The following is a 24,629-nucleotide window of genomic DNA, read 5'->3' as shown; positions in this document are numbered from 1 at the left end:
GTCAGAAGAGTTCCGGACGTAAGTCAAATAAATTTCCACACCAGCTTTGAACTCAACCATCATTTTCTCCATGAGAATCATGCGTAAGTCCAATAAATGCTTGACGTGCTTCGAAGCGGCATCCAACAACCATCGAGGAGCAGGTCTCTCAGCCCAAATTTCTTGATCTTCAGACTTGGCTTGTTCACGAATTCGAATGATATGGATCTGTTCATCAGGAAGATCTAAATGTTCATACAGACACGAAGCAAGACCAGGTACATAACGTGGTAAATCCTTTCGATTTTGTTCACGATAGGCTAAAGCATGAGCTACTTGAGTGTCAAAGATATTCAGCATTTGAACTCTGAATTGATGATGGAGTAGGTCAGAGATGAGACGACAGTCATGAACGACTTTCAAAATGGATTCCGACTGAATGATGTTTTTCAGACCTTGTTTCAATCCGTCAGTGCCAAGATTCAACATGTCGAATAAAAATATGGAACCACCAGCATCAATTTGGATCCAGCACAACTTTCCCTCTCTTCCAATGTCTATACCTTCCGCAGCAAAACCAATCGTCGGCCTCTCAGCAATGAATTTAATGGCTTCGTGAAACAGGGCATCTGTTTTAGTTAAAACTGTGAACTCTTCTGTGGAATAGCTGTCCTCAACTTCACTGCTTGAGTCATCATCAGAACCTCCTTCTTGAAAAACCGTTTTTATCAAATCCTCATCTTCTACAGATGCTCTCTGCTTCTGCTTATCTGCACCAAATACCAGCTTTTCATGATCCAATTCTATAAAAGTCTTTAGATGGTTGGGGACATATTTAGAATGTTTCACATTCCGGCCTCTCAATCTGTCATTCTTCTTCTTGTCAGGAACTGTACTGGCATCAGTTTCCGGTAAAATTTCCAGCTCTTCTATGAGACTTGCTTGGATACGTTGCACTCCTGGCAAACGTGTTTTGTTTTTAGATTCACCATTTTTCCTTATTTCTGCCTTTGACAGAGCTACAATGCTATCTTCCTCGTTAGTGTTGATGGAATTTATGAAGCCAATCAGTATGTCATTGTCTTTGAGTTTCAATCGGATCCTGGCACCGGAATAAATATCCATATTACTGGAATTATTGATAAAATTATTAAAAGACCTTTCACAAACCTCGCGGAAACTTTCACTTCCGCATTTTCGATTACCCAGTCTTTATTCAAGAAAAAATACGGATTGGCGTGCGGACTGGAATTGGAATAGGAACCACTCTTGCTGGATATGAAAGGGATTCGTTGTCAAATATTAATGATTTGTAAACAAGACGTCAATTATAGTAGGCCTATATCCATCGGCCCCAAAAATGGTCACAAAAGTTAAGACGAAGTGTCAATTGGAAAGTTAACGGTAGTTTCCGTGAATTTTCGTATTATAACAGAAGTTAATCTTACAACTCTCAACTCGAACTAACATCAAGAATGTAAAGTCAAGAAGACATAGTCTAGTTAATTAAGTTCTGCAAAAATAAAGAATTCTGGTACTGGTGAGCTACAGCTGTTCATTTTGATAAACTCATCTTCACAATGTCAAGGTATTACGAATTCGTTATAAGACAAAGCGTAATACCTAGAAAATTGCTAAGATGTGTTTTATCAACATTATTATTATTATTATTATCATTATTAATGACTTATCGTTTTCAACGACGTAGCCAACATTAGAATTTTGTGTGCACCGCTATTACCAGACTCTGTAGAGCAATCTGTGATTTTAATGGAATCCATTAAGAGACGATATCATCATCATCATCATCAGCATCATCATCATCAGTATTATTATTATTATTATTTTGCCTTATGGTTTTCAACGGCGTACATTTTGTGCGAACCGCTCTTCCCAGACTCGACTCAGCAATCTGTGATTTTAATGGAATCAATTAAGAGACGATAAATAAACCTATTGTTGGTTTAAGATGGATGAATAACCATTGTTTATTAAATTCAACCAGGCTTCAAATTAGCTTCATGCTATCTTTAATTTCTCCTTCCGCCGCCATTACTTCAATCGATTATCGTCATCAAGGGACGCAACTCTTCCAATGTCACCCTTACTGAATTTGTTTGAAACCAAATCGCCGTGACATCGTCTTAAATGAAAAGCTAATAGAAACCTCATCATGCCGTCAAGTGCTTAATTTCCCGAAAACATCAGAAGAAATTTAGACTCTGAGATTTTCCAATTAACTAACCATCATATTGAACGCTTTTTGAAATGGTTTGGAGTCTTTCTAAAGACAGTATTTGGTTGCCTGGCAACTAGTAATGGTGGTGTGTGGTTGCCGACCAATTTGACAATTGACGCACTTTCAAATATAATATTCGATTCCTCAAACGATCATATTAATATTTTAATTGGCGAATTTCGTCAGAAGATGGTGACAAGAGATCAAAGGTCATCGTTTCGAATTAATTTTCACCTTACCCTTAGTAATCAAATTCCTTTAGGCTTAAATGGATGCGGTTACCATATTTCCGCCATTTTGATTTTTCGACATGAAATCATCGAAGGATTTTATTCTGAAAATTCAATATTTTCCGGATATCTTCTGCTCTAGTGATATTACCGGGATTCCTAGGTACCTTAGTGCCAAAATTTCGTCCAGAGAATATTTATATAGTTGTGTTTGTGCTGATTTTGTGCTAATGCTTATAACCCTGGGTTGACTCATATATTCATGATGTTATTTAGGCCTATAAATGAATTACTAAAGCGGACAAAATAGTACCAAAAAGTTATATTCCCTACCTTGACTTTAATTACAGGTGGACGCTTTCATCTTACCGACACTTACAAACTTCAAAGGAAATTGACAAAATGCCGACATCATGTTTTGACAGGGAGCAAATGGTGAAATTAGTTCGTTATTTTCCACGATTTTGTAGGCAATGATCACTTCAAGAGTCCTTTCCTGAACAAAAATAACATTTTGTTTAGGGGAAGAATGAATTTGCTTCCATGTAGGCTAAAGCAAAAAGCTTAGGCCTATGTGTCCAGTTTGTCCACAGGGGCCGTACGATTCCTTTTGGACACCTTGTTATTTGCTATATTCCACAAGCTACTTTACTACATGCTTTGTGAATACGAAATATAAAGAAATAATAAGAAGGCCTATGTGACGTCATTACATATGTACAGAAGTTGAGACGTCACTTCTCACGACAAAAGCTTAAAGAAAATTATATATATTGAACTACTTATATATCAAATTCTTTCCATCTCCATTCTTGCATTTTCTACATGGAGAATCTGATACATCAGTCCTAGAAGTCGATCGAAAATCACAATCGAAATTATAGAGGAAAAGAATATGGTAGAGAATGGCAGATTGGAGTAAAGCCGAATATAAATATTTTTGTTTAGGCCTAGTGTGTTTATTGAGAGTTAATAAGCGACAAGACTTTATTAAAAATTTGTGAAAAATATTTTGAAGCTATGAACCCTTGTTAGTTAGTACAAATGTTTGTATTTTATTAGTCGAGGAACAATAAACTAGGGGTCGATAGTACTAACACCTGAAGTGGGGGCTGAAATCGACAACTCAATTAGTTTTTCGTCTTAATACAAAGTCGAACAAAGCCCATTTCCCTTTTATTAGTCCAAAGAAAGAAATAATGAACTCGCTTTAACCGACTGCATGTATACTGTCAAGCGGGTTCAGTCAATACCTTTTGTGCCTCCTTCAATAGAGAATAACAATCAGGGGCGATAATCCCCCATTTAGAACAGTAATTTTAATAAAATGACGGTTGTACTTGTTGTTAACAGCAAATCATCCGATACACAGCTTGTCAATTCATTCTAAAAATCGAATAAATTCCCTTTCATTCATCGAGCCGAGTCGTCTGCTCCTCGATCTGAATGTAAGTCATGTGACTTTATTATTCGCCATCTTGAAATATGAACCAATCAAAATTACACACTTAACGCATATCCCACTATTTGGGCTATGATGTTCAAGAGTGATGAACGTAAGCTTTACGTTTCTTGCTCTCGCATTTGACGAAACTTTCCAGATCCCGTGAATCCGCAATCTGTGTTGCAAGTGAAAGGAAATCTCAAACCTAATCCCCTAGTGAAAGGACAGAACTTGAATATTTTTGACACCCTGCAGAGTTTGTTTTATCAACGCCGAATTTGTCAAGAAGTAAACAAACATATGGCAAAATTAATAAAAGCCACGACGATGTTATAAACTACTACTCTTGAGCATTCTGGCGTTATTAATTTGGCATCAAAAGTGTTATTTTGTTACTAAAAAGGTGTTGGCTATACATGTATGAAATTGACGAGATGGCAAACCCTAGCGTAGATTGGGATCGAGGTGATCAAGTGATACTTGATGGAGACAAAAGAGACATCTTCTAATTTCTAAATTAAACTTAAAATCCCCACTCCACCCAATAATAAAACACAAAAATATAAACCCAATGTGTGAAAGCCCCATCCCCCATTTTCATTTACTCGTCTAAATTTTCTTATCAATAAATGCAGACAAAAGTATTTAAAAATTAAGATCGCTAATTAAAGAATATACATTTATCAAAAAGATACAGAACATGTTGGTGCCAAGAGAAGTGATAGAGACGAGAGCAGTGTTGTTGGTGTCTAGAGAAGTGATAGAGACGACAGCAGTGTTGTTGGTGTCTAGAGAAGTGACAGAGACGACAGCAGTGTTGTTGGTGTCTAGAGAAGTGATAGAGACGACATCAGTGTTGTTGGTGTCTAGAGAAGTGATAGAGACGACAGCAGTGTTGTTGGTGTCTAGAGACGTGATAGAGACGACAGCAGTGTTGTTGGTGTCTAGAGAAGTGACAGAGGCTACAGCAGTGTTGTTGGTGTCTAGAGACGTGATAGAGACGACAGCAGTGTTGTTGGTGTCTAGAGAAGTGATAGAGACGACAGCAGTGTCGTTGGTGTCTAGAGAAGTGATAGAGACGACAGCAGTGCCGTTGGTGTCTAGAGACGTGATAGAGACGACAGCAGTGTTGTTGATGTCTAGAGACGTGATAGAGACGACAGCAGTGTTGTTGGTGTCTAGAGAAGTGACAGAGGCTACAGCAGTGTTGTTGGTGTCTAGAGACGTGACAGAGACGACAGCAGTGCCGTTGGTGTCTAGAGACGTGACAGAGACGACAGCAGTGCCGTTGGTGTCTAGAGACGTGATAGAGACGACAGCAGTGTTGTTGATGTCTAGAGACGTGATAGAGACGACAGCAGTGTTGTTGGTGTCTAGAGAAGTGACAGAGGCTACAGCAGTGTTGTTGATGTCTAGAGACGTGATAGAGACGACAGTGTTGTTGATGTCTAGAGAAGTGATAGAGACGACAGCAGTGTTGTTGATGTCTAGAGAAGTGATAAAGACGACAGCAGTGTTGTTGGTGTCTAGAGACGTGATAGAGACGACAGCAGTGTTGTTGGTGTCTAGAGAAGTGATAGAGACGACAGCAGTGCCGTTGGTGTCTAGAGACGTGATAGAGACGACAGCAGTGTTGTTGATGTCTAGAGAAGTGATAAAGACGACAGCAGTGTTGTTGATGTCTAGAGAAGTGATAGAGACGACAGCAGTGTTGTTGGTGTCTAGAGAAGTGATAGAGACGACAGCAGTGTTGTTGATGTCTAGAGAAGTGATAGAGACGACAGCAGTGTTGTTGGTGTCTAGAGAAGTGATAGAGACGACAGCAGTTTTGTTGGTGTCTAGAGAAGTGACAGAGGCTACAGCAGTGTTGTTGATGTCTAGAGAAGTGATAGAGACGACAGCAGTGTTGTTGATGTCTAGAGAAGTGATAGAGACGACAGCAGTGTTGTTGGTGTCTAGAGAAGTGATAGAGACGACAGCAGTGTTGTTGATGTCTAGAGAAGTGACAGAGGCTACAGCAGTGCTGTTGATGTCTGGAGAAGTGACAGCGACGACAGCAGTGTTGGTGCTGTTAGTGTCTAAAGAATGGCAGAGGCTACTAGAGGAAGAGCTTGTGAATAAATTGAAGATTCCTTTTTGGAAACTTTTCGACATGATGTCTTTCAGAAAGGGGCGTATCTTACAATCTTTGAAAACCATAAATGATAATCAAGACTATTATAAATTGATTGACAGGTAATGATGGTATTAGTCTCGAGTAATCAGCCATATAAAATATTGACTTGTCATATGATTCGATGTCAAGCACATGTTCCTACAGAGATCCTTTGATTTCGAGGTGAATAAAAGCAGGACTCTGTGGACCACGACTTCTTCCAGAGGCTTTTTCTTTTCAACTTTTAAAGAATTTTGATGCATGTATCCAATATTCACTGCCGTCATATTCGTTTTCCATAGGCCCCAGATTTAATTGAATTCGCTACATTGCTCTTATTTTTACTTTCTGTATACACCTCGCTTAAAGACTCGACATTATGATACTCAATTGAAACAAAACCTCAAAAGGGATTTATGACGTCACCATAACGGCAGAAAGAGAAGACGGTAAGCAAACCTGATGAAATTTCAAAAGGTCCTTGTATATTAAAATAGATATACAGACGCACAATATATTAAATTTATTAAATTTCATAATTCATGGGTCAATCAAACCGCAGGGTCTTCAAAGTTAAAATTCCGAATGGACCACACCGCCCTGAATCAACTCTTTGCTCCCTGATTTCTCTGATTGTCGAATACCAAATCTTTTAATTCAATTGTAGAATAATAGACTTGACTGTTCACTTTTATTCTTCAATATCAGATTAATATTGGTGACTTTTAACCCCCGCCCCGTCCTTTTATCATAGCCTTGTTCACTCAATCGTAATCATTGCTTGCCTTATATTCCTCATAAATCCCCCTTTTTCTGACAGAACGGCACAAAATCGTTCAGGAAACGTTCGGACAAACTGTCAAATTCGGAATTTATTTAGTGATCACAAATGTATTGTCGATGTTGGAATGAAAATATTTTCTTGTCAAATTTTGAACATTTTTCTAGTGACAACATACTCTTTTTTGGACTTTGGATTTTGGTGATCACAAATTTATTGTCGATGTTCGAATGAAGATGTTCATAATGAGGAAAAGTTTTGGAAATTAAACGGAAATGGATAAAAAGTGATAGCTATATATCAGAAAAAAACACTACTTTTAAGCCCATATCTGTTTCCTATAGATTATATGTGGAACTAAATTGCGGGAATTTTACGGTTAATTTGGCGCAGATTCCAAAAGACAAACTTGACTAATGAAGTAAGCTACGGGGCTTTCTAGGCGGAAAATATGATAATTATGGCCCGCTAATGAAGATATTGATAGGAACTTGTTTTCTAATCGGAAAAAAGCTTAAAAGCAAACCACGAGCCAATTGGAATATTAAACGATAATTTAATATCAAATTTCGAATTTAATAAGCTATTGTAAACTATCGTGCAACTATTAACTTTATATATGTGATAACTATCAACTTTATATAAGAGATAACTATCAACTTTATGTAAGAGATAACTATCAACTACAAACGTTAAGAATTTGTGATATTCTTTATTTTGTAAAATCGATAACTATCAACTATTGTATTTTATAAATTTGTGCAACTTTCAACTTGATATAAGTGCAACTATCAATTTTATAACTGTGAATAACTATCATCTATAATATACAAGAAATTTGTGCAACTATCAATTTTATGATTTCCAATCTGTCAACTATAAATGTATGAAAATTGTGCAATTATCAATTTTATAAATGCATTAGTCAACTATAAACTTTCTGCAACTATCGACTTTATGATAATCGCAAATTTCATAAACTATCAGTTTATAAAGATATAAAGACCTTAGTATAAGGAATATGTCCAACTATTTATTTTATAATTGTGCAATTGTGTCAACTATAAATGAATTAAGTTTGTGCAACTATTGAATTTTATAAACTATCAATTTATAAAGACATAAATAACATAGTATAAGAAATTTGTGCAACTATCAATTTTATTAAACCGATAATTGCTAGATGAATGAGCAGGTATTGTAAATGGCGTGACCAAAATTGATGAAACCATTTTCTTAATGAATTGAGAAAATTAAGGAAAATTAGAGGTTTTATTTTCTTTTATTGGAAGAAAAGAGTATTTGATCGAGCAGATTCTGCCATTATTGTCAGCAATCTATTCATTTTAATACGGATTTATATAGTGGAACTTAAACGTTTGGGCATTGTTCTTGACGATTTGGCAAACTTCTAAAACGTTTCAGCATTGTTTCCGAGGATTTACTAAACTTCTAAAAAGTTTTTTAATCATATACAAAATTAATCCTGAAATGGAAACTTCCATAAAAACGAAAGGAGAGTCGTCGGAGGACGTTGATGCAATTGACGAAACGGATCGACACAACGATACGCTTTCGGAAATTTCCGAATGTTCCGACGGAGAAATGGACAGTTCCGAACATATCGAGGATAAAAGACAATTTGGAAAAAAATCGGAAAGGGTAGCTGACTCGGACAGTGAAGTGGAAAATTCCGGTGATAAATCTCCGGAAAGTGTTTCGAGTCCAGAACGTCCACAAGTATCGGGAAATGTTCCCCCACGTCCAACATTCCTCATTACGGACATCTTATCCAAAGTATCGAGTTCCAGACCTATTGTGAATCCTTATCTAATACATTATCCGGAAAGTCCCGAAGATCTGTCCCGGACCCGAATGGTTCCGGAGATCTGTCATACGATGACCCATGAACATATAGATCATCACCATGGACACGACAGTTCCAAAATCAAAGGTAAAAATTGCATTTATATCTTGTTACATTCCATAAGAACTTAAGAAAATTCTTTGAACGCGAAATGGCTCAACTAGAGGGGTGGTGCCGGGGATTAAGTCGAAAGGAGTCAATCCAAAAATGTATATGTCTTGTTCATTCATATTTTGTCATCCATTCTATACTTTTTCTGTTAATTATTCATTTCTTTTTCTGTTAATTATTAATATCTTTTTCTGTTAATTATTCATTTCTTTTTCTGTTAATTATTCATTTCTTTTTCAGTTAATTATTCATTTCTTTTTCTGTTAATTTTTCATTTCTTTTTCTGTTAATTATTCATTTCTCTTTCTGTTAATTTTTATTTCTTGTTCTGTTAATTATTAATTTCTTTTTTCTGTTAATTATTATAATTATTTATTTTTTCTGTTAATTATTCATTTCTTTTTCATTTAATTTGCGGCTAATTATTCAATTATTTTACAGTTTATTACTCTTCTTTTTAAACTTAATTATTCAGTTTCTTTTTTAAATTCATTTATTTTTCTGTTAATTAATCATTAATTTTGTAGTTTATTATTCATTTATTTGAGGTTGATTATTCGTTTATTTTACTGTCTATTATTCATATATTTTTCTGTTAATAATATTCAATATTTCACTTTCAATATTACAGAAAAAATTTATAAAACAAAATGTTATAAAAACACAAATTTTCTGAGATAAAAAATATCACCGAAAATATGAATTTTGTAAAATAAAAAATCAGCGGTGATCGAATTTTTGAAAGAGTCAAAAGTCGCATTATAAGTCATAAAGGTATTGAATATAGACAAATTTATGACTTTAATATAGAGCGGCATAGATGAAAGGGGGATTTGTAACTGTAGATAATCCGACGACTAAATCCTTTTTGAAGGGAAATATGAAGAGGATTTGTTCTCTACGGCGCCAGGCGGTTTGTTTCACACGCATATTCAGTGCATTACAAGATATTTTATAATGAGAGAAATTCGTATTTATATTTTTTATATAGTGCATTCTTTAAAGTATGAATTAATGTTAAAGGGTCCTTTAGGTTCATCGAGTGCGCAGCACCTCTTACTTAAGGGTACTTTTTTGAAATTTTAACAATGGCAAATAATTGCAATTTAATTTTGCGGTTTTTTTTCATTGAAATAATTTGGTATTGAGTAAAATATCAATAAATTCTCTTATTGAAAAATTTAATGATTGAATGTTAGAAAATTATCTTTCTTAGATTAAATTTGGTCAATTTTCTCACGAGGTCAATTGAAAACGGTGTCATTTGGCTCAAAGCGAAATTGAAATATAAGCAGTTTATTAAAAATGTATTTTGTATCCGCAAACAAATACAAATGGTTCTATTATAATTTTTCTTAAAAAGGTGCCCAAACTTGTTCAAAATTTGATTTATTTTTCAATGGATTTTTTTTTTCAACAGCGATTTCTGTTTTCATTCATTACGTCAAGTATGTAACTTTAAACTGTATAATATAAATTTATTTTCTTTAAAATGTTGGTTATTTATTTTTATTTTACATATTTATTTATTTTCTTATATTATATTCATTTGATATATTAATTCATTTTATAAAACTTTTTATTTAATCATTTATTTATTTTTTACATATTCATTTATTTTCTTATATATTCATTTGATATATATTTTCATTTTATATATTTATTTTCTTTTTTCTTTTTTCTTTTTCATATGCATTTATTTTCTTATATATTCGTTTGATATATTATAACATTTCATATAAATTATTATTTATTAATTTTTTATATTTTTTATATTTATTTTCTTATTTATTCCTTTGGTATAGATTTTCATTTTATATAATTTTTTTTTATCTTTCTTTTATTTATTTATTATAATTATAATATATTTATTTCATGTATTTATTTATTTTATTTTTTAATGTAAAAAAAAAAGATGGCAGAAATAGACTCAACTATTAATGGCTATGAAGTGCCTTGAAAGCTCGGACGTAAAACTCCATTTTATTTCAATTTCAGTACAAGTCGGTGATAGAGATTCGCCTATTATGATGTATAAATCTAAGAAACCGAGAAAAGCTCGGACAGCTTTCTCCGAGAGTCAGCTCCGGTACCTTGAGAAACATTTCGACCGGCAGAAATACCTCAGTGTTCAAGACCGAGTGGAACTGGCTGCAAAACTACAATTATCAGACACTCAAGTCAAAACTTGGTACCAAAACAGAAGGTAGGTTTTCGGAATTTTCAGGAATTTTTCTGGAATTCAAAAATTTTCAGAAAATGAAAAATGTGTCAGGAATTTTTCTGGAATTCAAGAATTTTCAGAAAATGAAAAATGTGTCAGGAATTTTAAGGAATTCAGGATTTCAAGAATCCAGGAAAGTATTTCCGCAAAACGAAATGTAAACGCATTTCAACATGAACACAGCACACTGCCATTGTCCCATAAAATCTACCAGCCATATAGTTGGACACGCCATTTCTTCCATATATACTTTTTAGTGGTCGCAAGTTGAATTGAATATTAGTCATGCGGCAAACCTGGTGTCTGGAGGCCATTACGGACAGTTTATTTGAAGTTTTTAAGTCATAATTAAGACTACATTTTTTTTCTTATTTCAGAACTAAGTGGAAAAGGCAGACGTCAGTTGGCCTGGAGTTGTTAACGGAAGCCAGTAACTTCGCAGCGGTTCAACGAATCTTACAGTCAAATTCTTATTGGACTTCGTCGTATCCTCAAACTGCCAATCTTGTGTCAAATTTCGAATCCATCGTACGTGGAACTACGCCTCTTATTCCACCACGCCCACCTTTTCCAGGATTATTTCTTCCCGGAATGCCAGGGTCTGTTGCACCTTTTCCACCGACTTCAACGCAAAGTAAACGTTAGAAGCTTCTTCTGGACGAATTTGGATAAAACGCATCAATAATTACTACTAAAGTAAGAATCTGAAATCGGATTTGAGTAATCATTTGTGGTGTGACTATATACCGTCAACATATACTCAAAGAAATCATGAAGAGTCCGAGTACTGGCCTCAAAATCGTTGAGGGGTGGGGCTCACTTCAAACATTTAAGAACCGCATTTGCACATAAAATGGTCAATCGTCAGGTGTGAATTCTGTCTACTGATAATTTTGACTATGTAAATGTTATAATAAATACAATTTTGATAGTGTTTTCTGATTTGCAACTCTCCAAAAGACCACAGATTCTCTGTAATGATGGTGTAGTCAAAAGAACTAAAAGCGGAAGTTGTGTGTCGGCTGCATGAAACGACTTCCGGTTTGAACTCGTTTGGTCATGAGACGGACGAACGACCTACCATGAAAGTAACGCTAGCACTCTGCAACAGATTCAGCATTACGGAAACTGCCGAGGATAGCCAAATGGTCATGGGATCTAAAAATCGGACCTTTTAGCATAATTATAGTTTATTTGTAGAGTAAACAAGCATTTCATTTGAAATATAATTAGAAAAGTAATTTTATATGATAGACAGAAAAAGGCAAGACAGATACATAGAGTGCACCATTATATTGCGTTCGATGCAGGTGTCGGAACAATTCCACCCCAGTTGTGAGTATGTGTTTGATCATTTTAATTCTGGAATGCCAGAACGGTTACAAACAGTGACGTCCACCATCTAAAAATAAAGTTTGTCCAGAGATAAAACTGGATTGATCCGAGGCCAGGAAAGCGATTGCTTGAGCTACATCTTCTGGTTCACCAACTCGTCCTAAAGGATGTAGATTATTTTGCTCAGTGATGAACTGAAATAAAGAAATTAATGGAGTTTTACGTCCTAATCTTCTGCACCTAATTGAGCTATTGGCAATTCCATGCAGTGTGCAATGAGGGAAATCTTGCCAGCACAACGTAATTAGCCTACTACTTTGCCAGGACAGCGGCATTGGCGTGCTCTTTTTCGATTTTCAACTGTCGAAGGATCTTTAACGTGCACAACCTGTAGCACACGACTAGACGCCTTTTCCATGTCACCCCTTCTCACCTACATCAATGACAATGGGATACCGGGTTGTATGTTCATTTTAAGAGGTAGTGTTCCTTTAAATAAAAAGAAAGGTCACAAACCTGTGCAAAAGCTTCGTCTGATTTATATGGACTGTCAGTTGCACGTTGATGAATTTGAGAAATTACTACTCCTGGACTGAAAATAAGCAAAAGATGGCATCATTTTTAACTCTGCAAGTGAAATATTGGCACCGACGAAATTCCACGACCCACTCCTCGCATGCCACTTAACATTGGATGTAATAAGCGTTCCTTGGATTTCGAAGATGGGTATTAATGTAGATCATGGTATACAAGTTATACATGTATATCTAATTGTAGACAAACCGAGCGTCAGATATTTGTAATTAAAGTGAAACGGATAGGTAAAATTCTATATCACTCGCATTGAATTTCAGAAGGCCATGCAATCCCCCCCCACGCCATAAAAACCACACTCACTTTACGGAATTTACTCGAACGCCTTGTGGAGCCAACTCTAAAAATGATGAAAAAAAAATAAAAGGCTTACTTATATTTTGTGGTTTAGCGAAGCCAAAGCAAAGCGATATGACATGTTTTATAAGTTTCGATATTACACAAATTGTCACAATTTGTCATAGTTATCGAGAAACGGATCGTTCATGACACACTTTGATTGGTTAAAAATAATATAATGAGAACGGGACTGCTGTAGAAAACTCGTCAGATTACAATGAAAAATGTGAAGTACCAGGCTTTTCGCTATACATCTATTATAATAATACAATAATAAAAATATTTTCACTGTTAAAATAGTACTCAATACATCAATTATACAGCGATATAGAAATACCACTGTTAAAATAGTACTCAATACAACAATTCTAGAGCGTTATAGAAATAATACTGTTAAAATAGTGCTCAATACATCAATTATACAGCGATATAGAAATACCACTGTTAAAATAGTGCTCAATACAACAATTCTAGAGCGATATAGAAATACCACTGTTAAAATAGTGCTCAATACAACAATTCTAGAGCGATATAGAACTATCACTGTTAAAATAGTGCTCAATACAACAATTCTAGAGCGTTATAGAAATAATACTGTTAAAATAGTACTCAATACATCAATTGTAGAGCGATATAGAAATACCACTGTTAAAATAGTACTCAATACATCAATTATACAGCGATATAGAAATACCACTGTTAAAATAGTGCTCAATACAACAATTCTAGAGCGATATAGAAATACCACTGTTAAAATAGTGCTCAATACAACAATTCTAGAGCGATATAGAAATACCACTGTTAAAATAGTGCTCAATACAACAATTCTAGAGCGATATAGAACTATCACTGTTAAAATAGTGCTCAATACATCAATTCTAGAGCGTTATAGAAATAATACTGTTAAAATAGTGCTCAATACAACAATTCTAGAGCGATATAGAACTATCACTGTTAAAATAGTGCTCAATACAACAATTGTAGAGTGATATAGAAATACCACTGTTAACATAGTGCTCAATACAACAATTGTAGAGTGATATAGAAATACCACTGTTAACATAGTGCTCAATACATCAATTCTAGAGCGATATAGAAATATCACTGTTAAAATAGTGCTCAATACAACAATTCTAGAGCGTTATAGAAATAATACTGTTAAAATAGTACTCAATACATCAATAGTAGAGCGATATAGAAATACCACTGTTAAAATAGTGCTCAATACAACAATTGTAGAGTGATATAGAAATACCACTGTTAACATAGTGCTCAATACATCAATTGTAGAGTGATATAGAATTACCACTGTTAAAATAGTACTCAATACATCAATTATAGAGCGTTATAGAAATAATACTGTTAAAATAGTGCTCAATACAACAATTCTAGAGCGATATAGAACTATCACTGTTAAAATAGTGCTCAATACAACAATTGTAGAGCGATATAGAACTATCACTGTTAAAATAGTGCTCAATACAACAATTCTAGAGTGCTCAATACAACAATTCTAGAGCGATATAGAACTATCACTGTTAAAATAGTGCTCAATACAACAATTGTAGAGTGATATAGAAATACCACTGTTAACATAGTGCTCAATACATCAATTGTAGAGTGATATAGAAATACCACTGTTAAAATAGTACTCAATACATCAATTGTAGAGCAATATAGAAATACCACTGTTAAAATAGTACTCAATACATCAATTATAGAGTGATATAGAAATACCACTGTTAACATAGTGCTCAATATATCAATTATAGAGCGATATAGAAATATTATATTCATTATATTCTTGATACGTACCTAAACAAATACATTCAGTAAACATATCTAAGGCAGCTTTACTCATACAATATACTCCTATCAGGGGAAACTGAAATGCGAATTTATTTGCCATGATATTCAATTAGAAAAAAAAGCACGTGCAAATAGCTATATAACCCATATAAATACAGAAATGATATGAACAAGATAATCAAAGAACTGCAATTGTGCCAAGTGCAGTTCTGTTTGCCAGACTTGATTGTTCGGTATGGGGGTAGGTCAATTGGTCTTGAGTCGCAGTGATGATTTGGGGTTTGGGGTGTTTACATATTGTGAATTATAATTTTTCTTTCGTCACGAAGTTTCGAAATACACATGCATCGTAATTTTCTACACGACTATTGGGTTGCATTCGATTTAAATTTGAAATTAGCCTTGACAATGAACCAAGATCCATTCACGGGACTCGGGACAAGAGAACAATATGGCCGCTACTTACCGACCTAGCTCCACCTAGACTGGACACGTTGACTATACTTCCTGAAAAGGAACCATGAGCTATTCAAATTTCAATGTTCGAACATACGTACATCTTTGATTGGTTCAGCGGCATGCCCAGATTCTTAACAGTTAGTTTAACATTATTTTTTCTAGGACTCTATAAGTATAAGTATTAGATGTTTCATGTTCTTAACGAAAATAAGGGAACCCATCTTCGAAGGCAACATGCCATAAGATTTCGTATTGTAAATTAAGTCTTGGCATGTCGAACAACGAAATAATGCGCCTGGCCGAGTTACCAAAATCAAAATACATGTAGTTCAGTTCAGGCCCGTAGCCAGACTTGATTGTTTGGAGGGGCAAGTAATATATCTGGTATGGTGTTTAGTTGCAATAATAGAATTGGTGGTCCGAATTTTGTTTTTCCGCCCCCCCCCCCCCCCCACCCCCTGTAGCTAGGGACCTGGTTCAGTTAAATATGACATATTACCTTCCTTACCTTTTGATTTGATAAGATGTGGCGCTGCCAGTTTGGTCAGAGCAAACGGTGCTTTAAGATTGGTGTCCATTACAATGTCGAAGTTATCCTTTGGTGTTTGTAGAGCTGGCAACCAACAGAGAACCCCTGCATTGTTCACCTGAAAAGATGGTTTGAAGGGCAACCAGTGGCCCAACTAGATGAATGGACTTGGGTTGGGGTCCCCGTCCCCCGTGAAATTTTTTAACATATGTTCTCCTGCGGGTTGAGCCCCCATATTGATGGGGGTCTGTCGACTTGGTTCAACCAGTTCCAATGGTAGTTGAGCAACAGAGGTCAATAGTCGATATTTTCGGAGGTTGGTGTGGGACTTGAATATTGAAATAGTTTTTAGAAGTACTTGAACTGCGAAAAATCAATGTGTAAATGTGATGATTTGGTCGGATAGTACGCTAGCCAATACAGCCAATCAGGGGCCTGGACAGAAAATCTTAAACAATTAGGCTGTATGTGCAGTCGACTGCTTTGATTGCCTGTATTCTCTTGCCTATACAATCCAATTAAATTGCTGCATTTACAGTTTTTGTGATACAAGAATAGTGGTAATTGCAGTCAAGGTGTTCACGCAGTTCTTAATAGCTTGACATTGTCGTCAATATAACTATCAGTTCATGGACATACCAGAACATCCAGACGTCCAAACTTCTCTATCGTCTTATTGATGATTTTCTCTCTGATAGACTCGTCTCTCACGTCTCCCAGCTCAGTGAGGATCTGAAAAATATATCAGTTTAGTGGTAAAAATGAAACTTCTAGACTTCTTTCTCTTGCATTTGACGACGTCTATTGTCTTAAAATTGTATTGGTAAACTACACGTCTCGGGCCTATGCAGTGGCTCGACTACCCCCTCCCCCCCCCCCCCTCTCCTCTCCACTTCTAAGGGGCCCATCCCCAAAAATAAAATGCTGAGAGCACATGTAAAAAAGAAAACGTCTTCGGGGAAGGGCCCAACCCACTTAAGTCCACGGGCCCCCCATCATCTAGTTTAGCCACTTAGCCTATGTCGGATGTCTATGCAGTTATATGCATATTTCGGATTGGCCCAAATCTGGCCCTGAGATAACACGTCTGAAGAACAGGGAAGGACAAGTTTTTCGGTCTCATTACAGATAAGTCTATAGTAAAAATAACGCCATTGAATATAACTGAACTTACGTTCTCTTTGCCGGCTCCAGCTTCTATACAAAGAGTAGCTGTTTCTTCCAATGTAGCTCCATCTCGTCCGTGAAGAGACAATTTGGATCCGAGTTTAGCAAAATGAACAGCCGTACCACGTCCAATTCCAGAACTAGCTCCTATAAAATTTCAAAATGCAAAAGCTACAGATAACTAGAAAACCCGGTCACAAAATAGCCAATTAGGTGGCCACTTGAGCTTATCAGGATCATAAAACTGATTGTCAATCTAGCTGAACAAGCCCCCATCCCCCCCCCCCCCCACACTTTCCTTCCTTCCGTGTGTCTCTATTCGTCGCCATTTGGATGTTTCTTGGTTGAATGAATTAACGAGTTGTTAGTTATCATATTATCCTTTAAATATTTGTTTAAATACTTCACGTTGTGTTCTAAATATAACGCCTGCATGTTTCGGGTTGTCCTTTGGCGGCGGCTCAAAGTACAAGCTGACCTGGTGTACACTTACAAAGTAAACCTTCATGCAATCACGGCGTGCAACAAATTAAAGAGAGGTCCAGGACCAGGGTGTATGAAGGATGGTTAAGTGTTAAACATAATATGATGCGAGCATAAGCATAAACAATAGTGTCTCCGGACTGCACATCATGACATGTAGTGTAACATTCGTTAATAATTCTAAATTATTGTTCATATTTCTGATTGCTCCGCTAGCATATTATTTTACTCTAGCACTTAAATATCAAATGTGTTGCCCAAACGCTGGTCTGATACTGATCATTGAGTCATATAAGATAGTCTATCCAGGACAGCGGCATTAGCCTGCTCTTTTTCTATTTCCAACTGTCGAGGTATCTTTAACTTCACTGCCAGTAATACATCGGGCTTCGGTTTATTGTTCCATCTGAACGACTAGACGCTTTTTCCATGTCAGTCCCTCTTATCTACAACACTGACAGGTGGAAACCGAGTTGAAAAATCAGAAGGTATCATCTCGACCTATTATGCCTATTATTGAACCCTGGACAGAATTTTCAATTTCAAAACGACTTAACACGTTTAGAAGTATACACTTCAACAGTGAAAATATAAGGCCTACCTGTTATAAGGACCACCTTATCTTTAAGACTTTCCATATTAATTCTATAGACACTTATTCTATATTTCTTGCAGTAAGTGTTTCAACCGATTTCTTTCAAAGTTATCAACTCAGTTACTTCCCTTGAACTGTTTAAAGTGAGTTTGGGCGATGCAGTCATTAGATCGGCTTGCAAGAATACAATGAATGGATTTTTACGTCCTACTTTTTCTGTATCTAATGGGCTAATAAAGACGAGGAACGCCATGCAGTGTGCAAGGAAGGGAATTTTGCAATGACAGCAGCATCAGTCTAACGTGCACATACGTGGCACCATACTTCCCATGCCGTTTCAGTGAGGCACTGCGTCAAAATCACTTATCATGACACCTTTTCCACCGACTTCGACGCCAAGTAAACGTTAGAAGCTTCTTCTGGATGAATTCGGATCAAACGCATCAATAATTACTACTAAAGTAAGAATCCGAAATCGGATTTGAGTAATCATTTGTGGTGTGACTACATTATTATACTCAAAGAACGTTAATACAAGCGTCAAGGCATCTCTAAGTCTATTTGTAGAGTAAACAAGAATTTCATTTGGAATATAATAAGAAAAGTGATTAAATATGATAAACAGAAAAAAGGCAAGACAGCTACATTATATGCACTATTATATTGCGTTCATTGCAGGTGTCGGAACAATTCCACCCCAGTTGTGAGTATGTGTTTGATCATTTTAATTCTGGAATGCCAGAACGGTTACAAACAGTGACGTCCACCATCTAAAAATAAAGTTTGTCCAGAGATAAAACTGGATTGATCCGAGGCCAGGAAAGCGATTGCTTGAGCTACATCTTCTGGTTGACCAACTCGTCCTAAAGGATGTAGATCATTTTGCTGGGTGATGAACTGAAATACAGAATTGAAATGAAATTGATGGAGTTTTACGTCCTAATCTTCTGCAACTTATTGGGCTAATGAAGTAAGACAATGCCATGCAGTGTGCAATGAGAGAAATCTTGCCAGGACAGCGTAATTAGCCGACAATTTTTTTTTTATTTCCTCCTGTCGGAGGATCTTATGTTCATTTTAAGAGGTAGTGGAACACTACCTCTTAAAATAAAACGAAAGGTCACAAACCTGTGTCAAAGCTTCGTCTGATTTAAATGGACTGTTAATTTGACGTCGATGAATGTTCGAAACTACTATTGCTGGACTGAAAATAATCAAAAGATGGCATCATTTTTAACTCTGCAAGTGAAATATTGGCACCGTCGAAATTCCACGACCCACTCCTTACATGTCACTTAACATTGGATGTAATAAGCCTTCCTTGGATTTCGAAGATGGGTATTAATATAGATCATGATATTCAAGTTTACCATATGTATCCAATTGTAGACAAACCGAGCGTCAGATATCTGTTATTAAAATAAAACGTATAGCTGAAATTCCATATGAACTGATAACAAAATAATTTACGACTAGCAGTGAATTTCAGAGGGCCATATAGGGGCCTGGAAGGCATAAAAACCACACTCACTTTACGGAATTTACTCGAACGCCTTGTGGAGCCAACTCTAAAAATGAAATAAAAAAGGCTTAGCTTATATTTTGTGGTTTAGCGAAAGTAAAGCGATATGACATGCTTTATAGATTTCAGTATTTCACAAATTGCCACAATTTGAAATTGTCATCGGTTTGGAGAAACGGGTCGTACGTGCACACTTTGATTGGTTAAAAATGACACTATTAGAATTGGACTGGAGTAGAAAGCCTGTTAGATTACAATGGAGAAAGAAAAGTGGAATTTAATTAGACATGGGACTACCCATGAAGCTGTTTTTTGTTGAAAAGACGTCGAATATCCCTCAAAAAATTATGATCACAGCTTTGATACTTTATGTGAAATTCTGAGTTGAAAAGTGTTATCGTTTTTTTTGGACCACCCGATATATCTATACATATACATACATTACTATTGTCTTGATACGTACCTAAACAAATACATTCAGTAAACATATCTAAGGCAGCTTTACTCATACAATATACTCCTATCAGGGGAAACTGAAATGCGAATTTATTTGCCATGATATTCAATTAGAAAAAAAAAGCACGTGCAAACAGCTATATAACCCATATAAATACAGAAATGATGAACAAGATGAACAAAGAACAGTCATTGTGAATTATAATTTTACCAAAGTAACGAAGATTCGAAATACACATGCATCGTAATTTCTACACGACTATTGAGTTGCATTCGATTTAAATTCCAAAAAATTTCAGTAGCCTTGGCAATGAACCAAGATCCATTCACGGGAACCAATAGAGGACAATATGGCCGCTACTTACCGCCCTAGCTCCACCTAAACTGGACACGTTGACTATACTTCCTGAAAAGGAACCAAATTCTAATGTTCGAACATAAGTATATCTTTGGTTTGGCACCTAGAGACATGCTAATGTTTAATCTGCTCAAATCTTTAACATTACAATATTTTTCATACGGTGTTTGCTCTTAAATTTACATAGGAGATCCAGACTCTTTGTTACGTTATACATATAACTAAAAGGCAACATGGCGTAGGATATCTTAACGGAAATTAGGCCACGAGTTTGTTTACACGTGCATGTCGACCTCCTAGCCAATACGAAAAAATGCGTGTAGCCTAGCTGCCAAAATCAGACTCGAGTATTCGGATGGGCATGTAATATATCCAAAAGAGACAATGGTGTATGGTGTTTAGTTGCAGTAATGGAATTGGTCGGTTGTCGAGGGGCAATCTATTTTTCCGTGCTCTACTTGCCCCCCTGTAGCTAGGGACCTGGTTCAGTTTAAGACGACATATTACCTTCCTTACCTTTTGATTTGATAAGATGTGGCGCTGCCAGTTTGGTCAGAGCAAACGGTGCTTTAAGATTGGTGTCCATTACCATGTCGAAGTTATCATTTGGTGTTTGTAGAGTTGGCATTGAACAGAGAACCCCTGCATTGTTCACCTGAAAAGATGGTTGAAAGGCCGAAATATTGCATATCATTAATTCCACTTTCGTTTCGGTTTTTTCATCAGGTTTTATTTTTAATATTGCTATTTTAGTGAGTTTATCAGCACCCCTCTTGAACGTTCGTCAAATTAACCTTTTAACCTAACCTGACTGTCACGAATTGCCAGCGCTGGACAAGGTAGAATTTTGATTGGTTAAAACAGGCGTCATCGAGTTAGGTCAAAAGGTTACCTTGACGAACGTTCAAGAGAGCTGTAGTTAGACCCTAACTGAAGTGACTATATTAAAAAAACGGAGCGAAAGGTTGGCCTAATTTTAATTACACTGCATTTTGTCAGTCTTCACTGTGTAAGTGTGGTGATTTGATTGGATTGTACGTTAGCCAATACAGCCAATCAGAGGCCTGGACAGAAAGAATTAAACAATTTGTCTTTGAAAAAGAGTCGTCAATATAACTATCAGTTCATAAACATACCAGAACATCCAGACTTCCAAACTTCTCTATCGTCTTATTGATGATTTTCTCTCTGATAGACTCGTCTCTCACGTCTCCCAGCTCAGTGAGGATCTGAAAAAATATATTAGTTTAGTGGTAAAAATGAAAATACTTTCATTTTTCTCTTGCATTTGACAATGTATGTTGTCTAAAAATAGTATTGGTAAACTACATGCCTCAGGCCTATGCAGTGACTCGACTACCACGGACTGGTTGAACAAAGTCCACGGGCTCCCACAACCCAAGAAAAAAATGCCGAGAGCACATGGGAAATTTTGCCAGGACAGCGGCATTAGTCTGCTCTTTTTCGATTTCCAACTGTCGAGGGATCTTTAACGTGCACAGCCTGTAGCACACGGGGCTTTGGTTTATGCCCTATCCGAACGACTAGACGCTTTTTCCATGTCAGCCCCTCTTACCTGCATCACTGACAGGGGGAAACCGGGTAGAAAAATCCGAAGGTATTATCTAGTCACCGCGGCTCCCTGTGCCTGGTAAAGGGCCCCAATCATCTTGTTGAGCCATTGAGCATATGTCGGCTATCTATGCAGTTCTATGCATATTTCGGATTAGCCAAACAAATTCGGCTCTGAAATGACACGCCTGAAGAACTGGGTAGAATGGTTTGCAGTAATATATAACACCACTAAAAATATCTGAACTTACGTTATCTTTGCTGGCTCCAGCTTCTATACAAAGAGTAGCTGTTTCTTCCAATGTAGCTCCATCTCGTCCATGAAGAGACAATTTGGATCCGAGTTTAGCAAAATGAACAGCCGTACCCCGTCCAATTCCAGAACTAGCTCCTGCAAAATTTCAAAATGGAAAAGCTGTTCAGTGTTACGGAAACAACCAAAAGTTGCCGAATGTTATATGCCAAATAGTATTGGAGATAAACGCGGTCACAAAATAGCGCAGGTGGTGTTCACGTGAGCTTATCAAGATCATAAAACTAATTGTCAATCTAGCTGTACCCCCTTCCCCCCCTCTCTATTCGTCGCCATTTGGATGTTTCTTGGTTGAATGAATTAACGAGTTGTTAGTTACCCTACTATCCTTTCAATATTTGTATAAATACTTCACGTTGTATTTTAAAAAATATTACGCCTTCATGCTTCGGGGAGTTCTTTGGCGACGGCTCAATATACACCCTGACCCCGGCTGGGGTAAATATATAGTACACTTACCAAGTAACCTATCATGCAATCACGGCGTGCTACAAGTTTAAGAGGGGTTCTTTAACCGAGTCTATGAAGGATGGCTAAGCGTTAAACATAATATGATGCGAGCATAAGCATAAGCAATAGTGTCTCCGGACTGCACATCATGACATGCAGTGTAACATTCGTTAATAATTCTAAATTATTGTTCATATTTCTGATTGCTCCGCTAGCATATTATTTTACTCTAGCACTTAAATATCAAATGTGCTGCCCAAACGCTGGTCTGATACTGATCATTGAGTCATATAAGATAGTCTATCCAGGACAGCGGCATTAGCCTGCTCTTTTTCTATTTCCAACTAAGCATCTTTAACGTGCACTGCCTGTAATACACGGGGCCTCGGTTTATTGTCCCATCCGAACGACTAGACGCTTTTTCCATGTAATCCCCCTCTTACCTGCATCACTGACAGGTGGAAACCGGGTTGAAAAATCCGAAGGTATCATCTCGACCTATTATGCCGAGATTGAACCCTGGACAGAATATGCAATTTCAAAACGACTTAACACGTTTAGAAGTATACACTTCAACAGTGAAAATATAAGGCCTACCTGTTATAAGGACCACCTTATCTTTAAGACTTTCCATATTAATTCTATAGACACTTATTCTATATTTCTTGCAGTAAGTTTTTCAAACGACTTTTTTTTTAAATAATCTACTCAGTTTCCTCCCTTGAAATGTTATCGGGTTAAAGTTAGTTTGGGCGATACTGTCAGTCAAACGATGTGTTTGAAGATTGAAGTGCTGGACTGACTGTTAGTAACGTATACAACAGGATCTTCAGTGATGGGTCGCTTGGCTAATTTAGTCCAACTACAGATGGACTATCATCAGACAGTAAGTTGCCATTCAGCTCCACTTCCAAATTTTATCTCTGTACCATGTCTTAAAAGAACTATATCTGGGGCAATTGAATGTGATTTTGGGTTGGGGGCCTTCAAGCCAGTTGGCGCGGTTATTTTTGAATCAGAGATAGGTAAAAGAAAACAACCTTTTACACCTCAAAAGGGTCAGAGGAAAAGAAGACAAGAAAAAGTGATAGGCTAATCGAATTTTTTTATCGTCATATTTTGCACTGATCTTGAATTATGAAAAAGGGCAGTAATTTGTATATGTTACGCGGATTTATACAGTGAACACAGGTTTTATGGTAATAGTGGTTTTATATGATATATCAAATTACATAGAGTGCACAATTCCGTTGCGTTCGATGCAGGTGGCGATTCCATCCCAGTCATCGACTTCTGGTAGTATGTTCTTCGTCATTTAAGACTTGGGAGCGGCGGCAGTGGTAGAGCAAACACAATGTCGTCCACCATCTATAAATATGGTTTGCCCAGAGATAAAACTGGATTGATCCGAGGCCAGGAAAGCGATTGCTTGAGCTACATCTTCTGGTAGACCAACTCGTCCTAAAGGATGTCGAGCATTTTGCTGAGTAATGAACTGAAATAAAGGACCCAGGGGAAGTCAGCATTACAGGAACATGATCCAAAATTATCTTAAATATTCAACAGAAATCAGGCCCGTAGCTATAGGGCGGCATAGAGGGAGTGGGGGGGGGGGGGA

The 24,629-nt window shown here is 36.5% G+C and overlaps 4 protein-coding genes across 4 annotated transcripts; 1 reads left to right on the top strand and 3 right to left on the bottom strand.

The window, feature by feature from the left end:
• On the bottom strand, positions 1–630 carry LOTGIDRAFT_65115 (hypothetical protein; the record flags this gene model as incomplete). The annotated part of the gene is made up of 1 exon (XM_009046031.1): positions 1–630. A coding segment is annotated over one exon (630 nt), but the record flags the coding sequence as incomplete, so codon positions are not given.
• A 10,122-nt stretch (positions 631–10,752) lies between these two features.
• LOTGIDRAFT_109466 (hypothetical protein) lies at positions 10,753–11,675 on the top strand (the record flags this gene model as incomplete). Its single annotated transcript, XM_009046030.1, has 2 exons — positions 10,753–11,012; positions 11,408–11,675. The coding sequence occupies 2 exons, from the start codon at positions 10,753–10,755 to the stop codon at positions 11,673–11,675; spliced, it is 528 nt and encodes a 175-aa protein (XP_009044278.1).
• A 734-nt stretch (positions 11,676–12,409) lies between these two features.
• Positions 12,410–18,383, bottom strand: LOTGIDRAFT_155989 (hypothetical protein; the record flags this gene model as incomplete). The annotated part of the gene is made up of 9 exons (XM_009046029.1): positions 12,410–12,559; positions 12,882–12,957; positions 13,263–13,299; positions 15,114–15,183; positions 15,574–15,614; positions 16,075–16,213; positions 16,735–16,827; positions 17,270–17,409; positions 18,347–18,383. The coding sequence occupies 9 exons, from the start codon at positions 18,381–18,383 to the stop codon at positions 12,410–12,412; spliced, it is 783 nt and encodes a 260-aa protein (XP_009044277.1).
• Positions 18,384–19,087: 704 nt separating this feature from the next.
• LOTGIDRAFT_109554 (hypothetical protein) lies at positions 19,088–22,640 on the bottom strand (the record flags this gene model as incomplete). The annotated part of the gene is made up of 8 exons (XM_009046028.1): positions 19,088–19,237; positions 19,469–19,544; positions 19,872–19,908; positions 20,326–20,395; positions 20,684–20,724; positions 21,193–21,331; positions 21,813–21,905; positions 22,500–22,640. Coding segments are annotated over 8 exons (747 nt in total), but the record flags the coding sequence as incomplete, so codon positions are not given.
• Positions 22,641–24,629: the final 1,989 nt, after the last annotated feature.

Source organism: Lottia gigantea, assembly GCF_000327385.1.
Source record: "Lottia gigantea unplaced genomic scaffold LOTGIsca_10, whole genome shotgun sequence".
In the NCBI taxonomy this organism is placed as follows: domain Eukaryota; kingdom Metazoa; phylum Mollusca; class Gastropoda; family Lottiidae; genus Lottia; species Lottia gigantea.
Note: the sequence above shows the minus strand (reverse complement) of the source record. Positions and strands in the feature narration are given on the sequence as shown.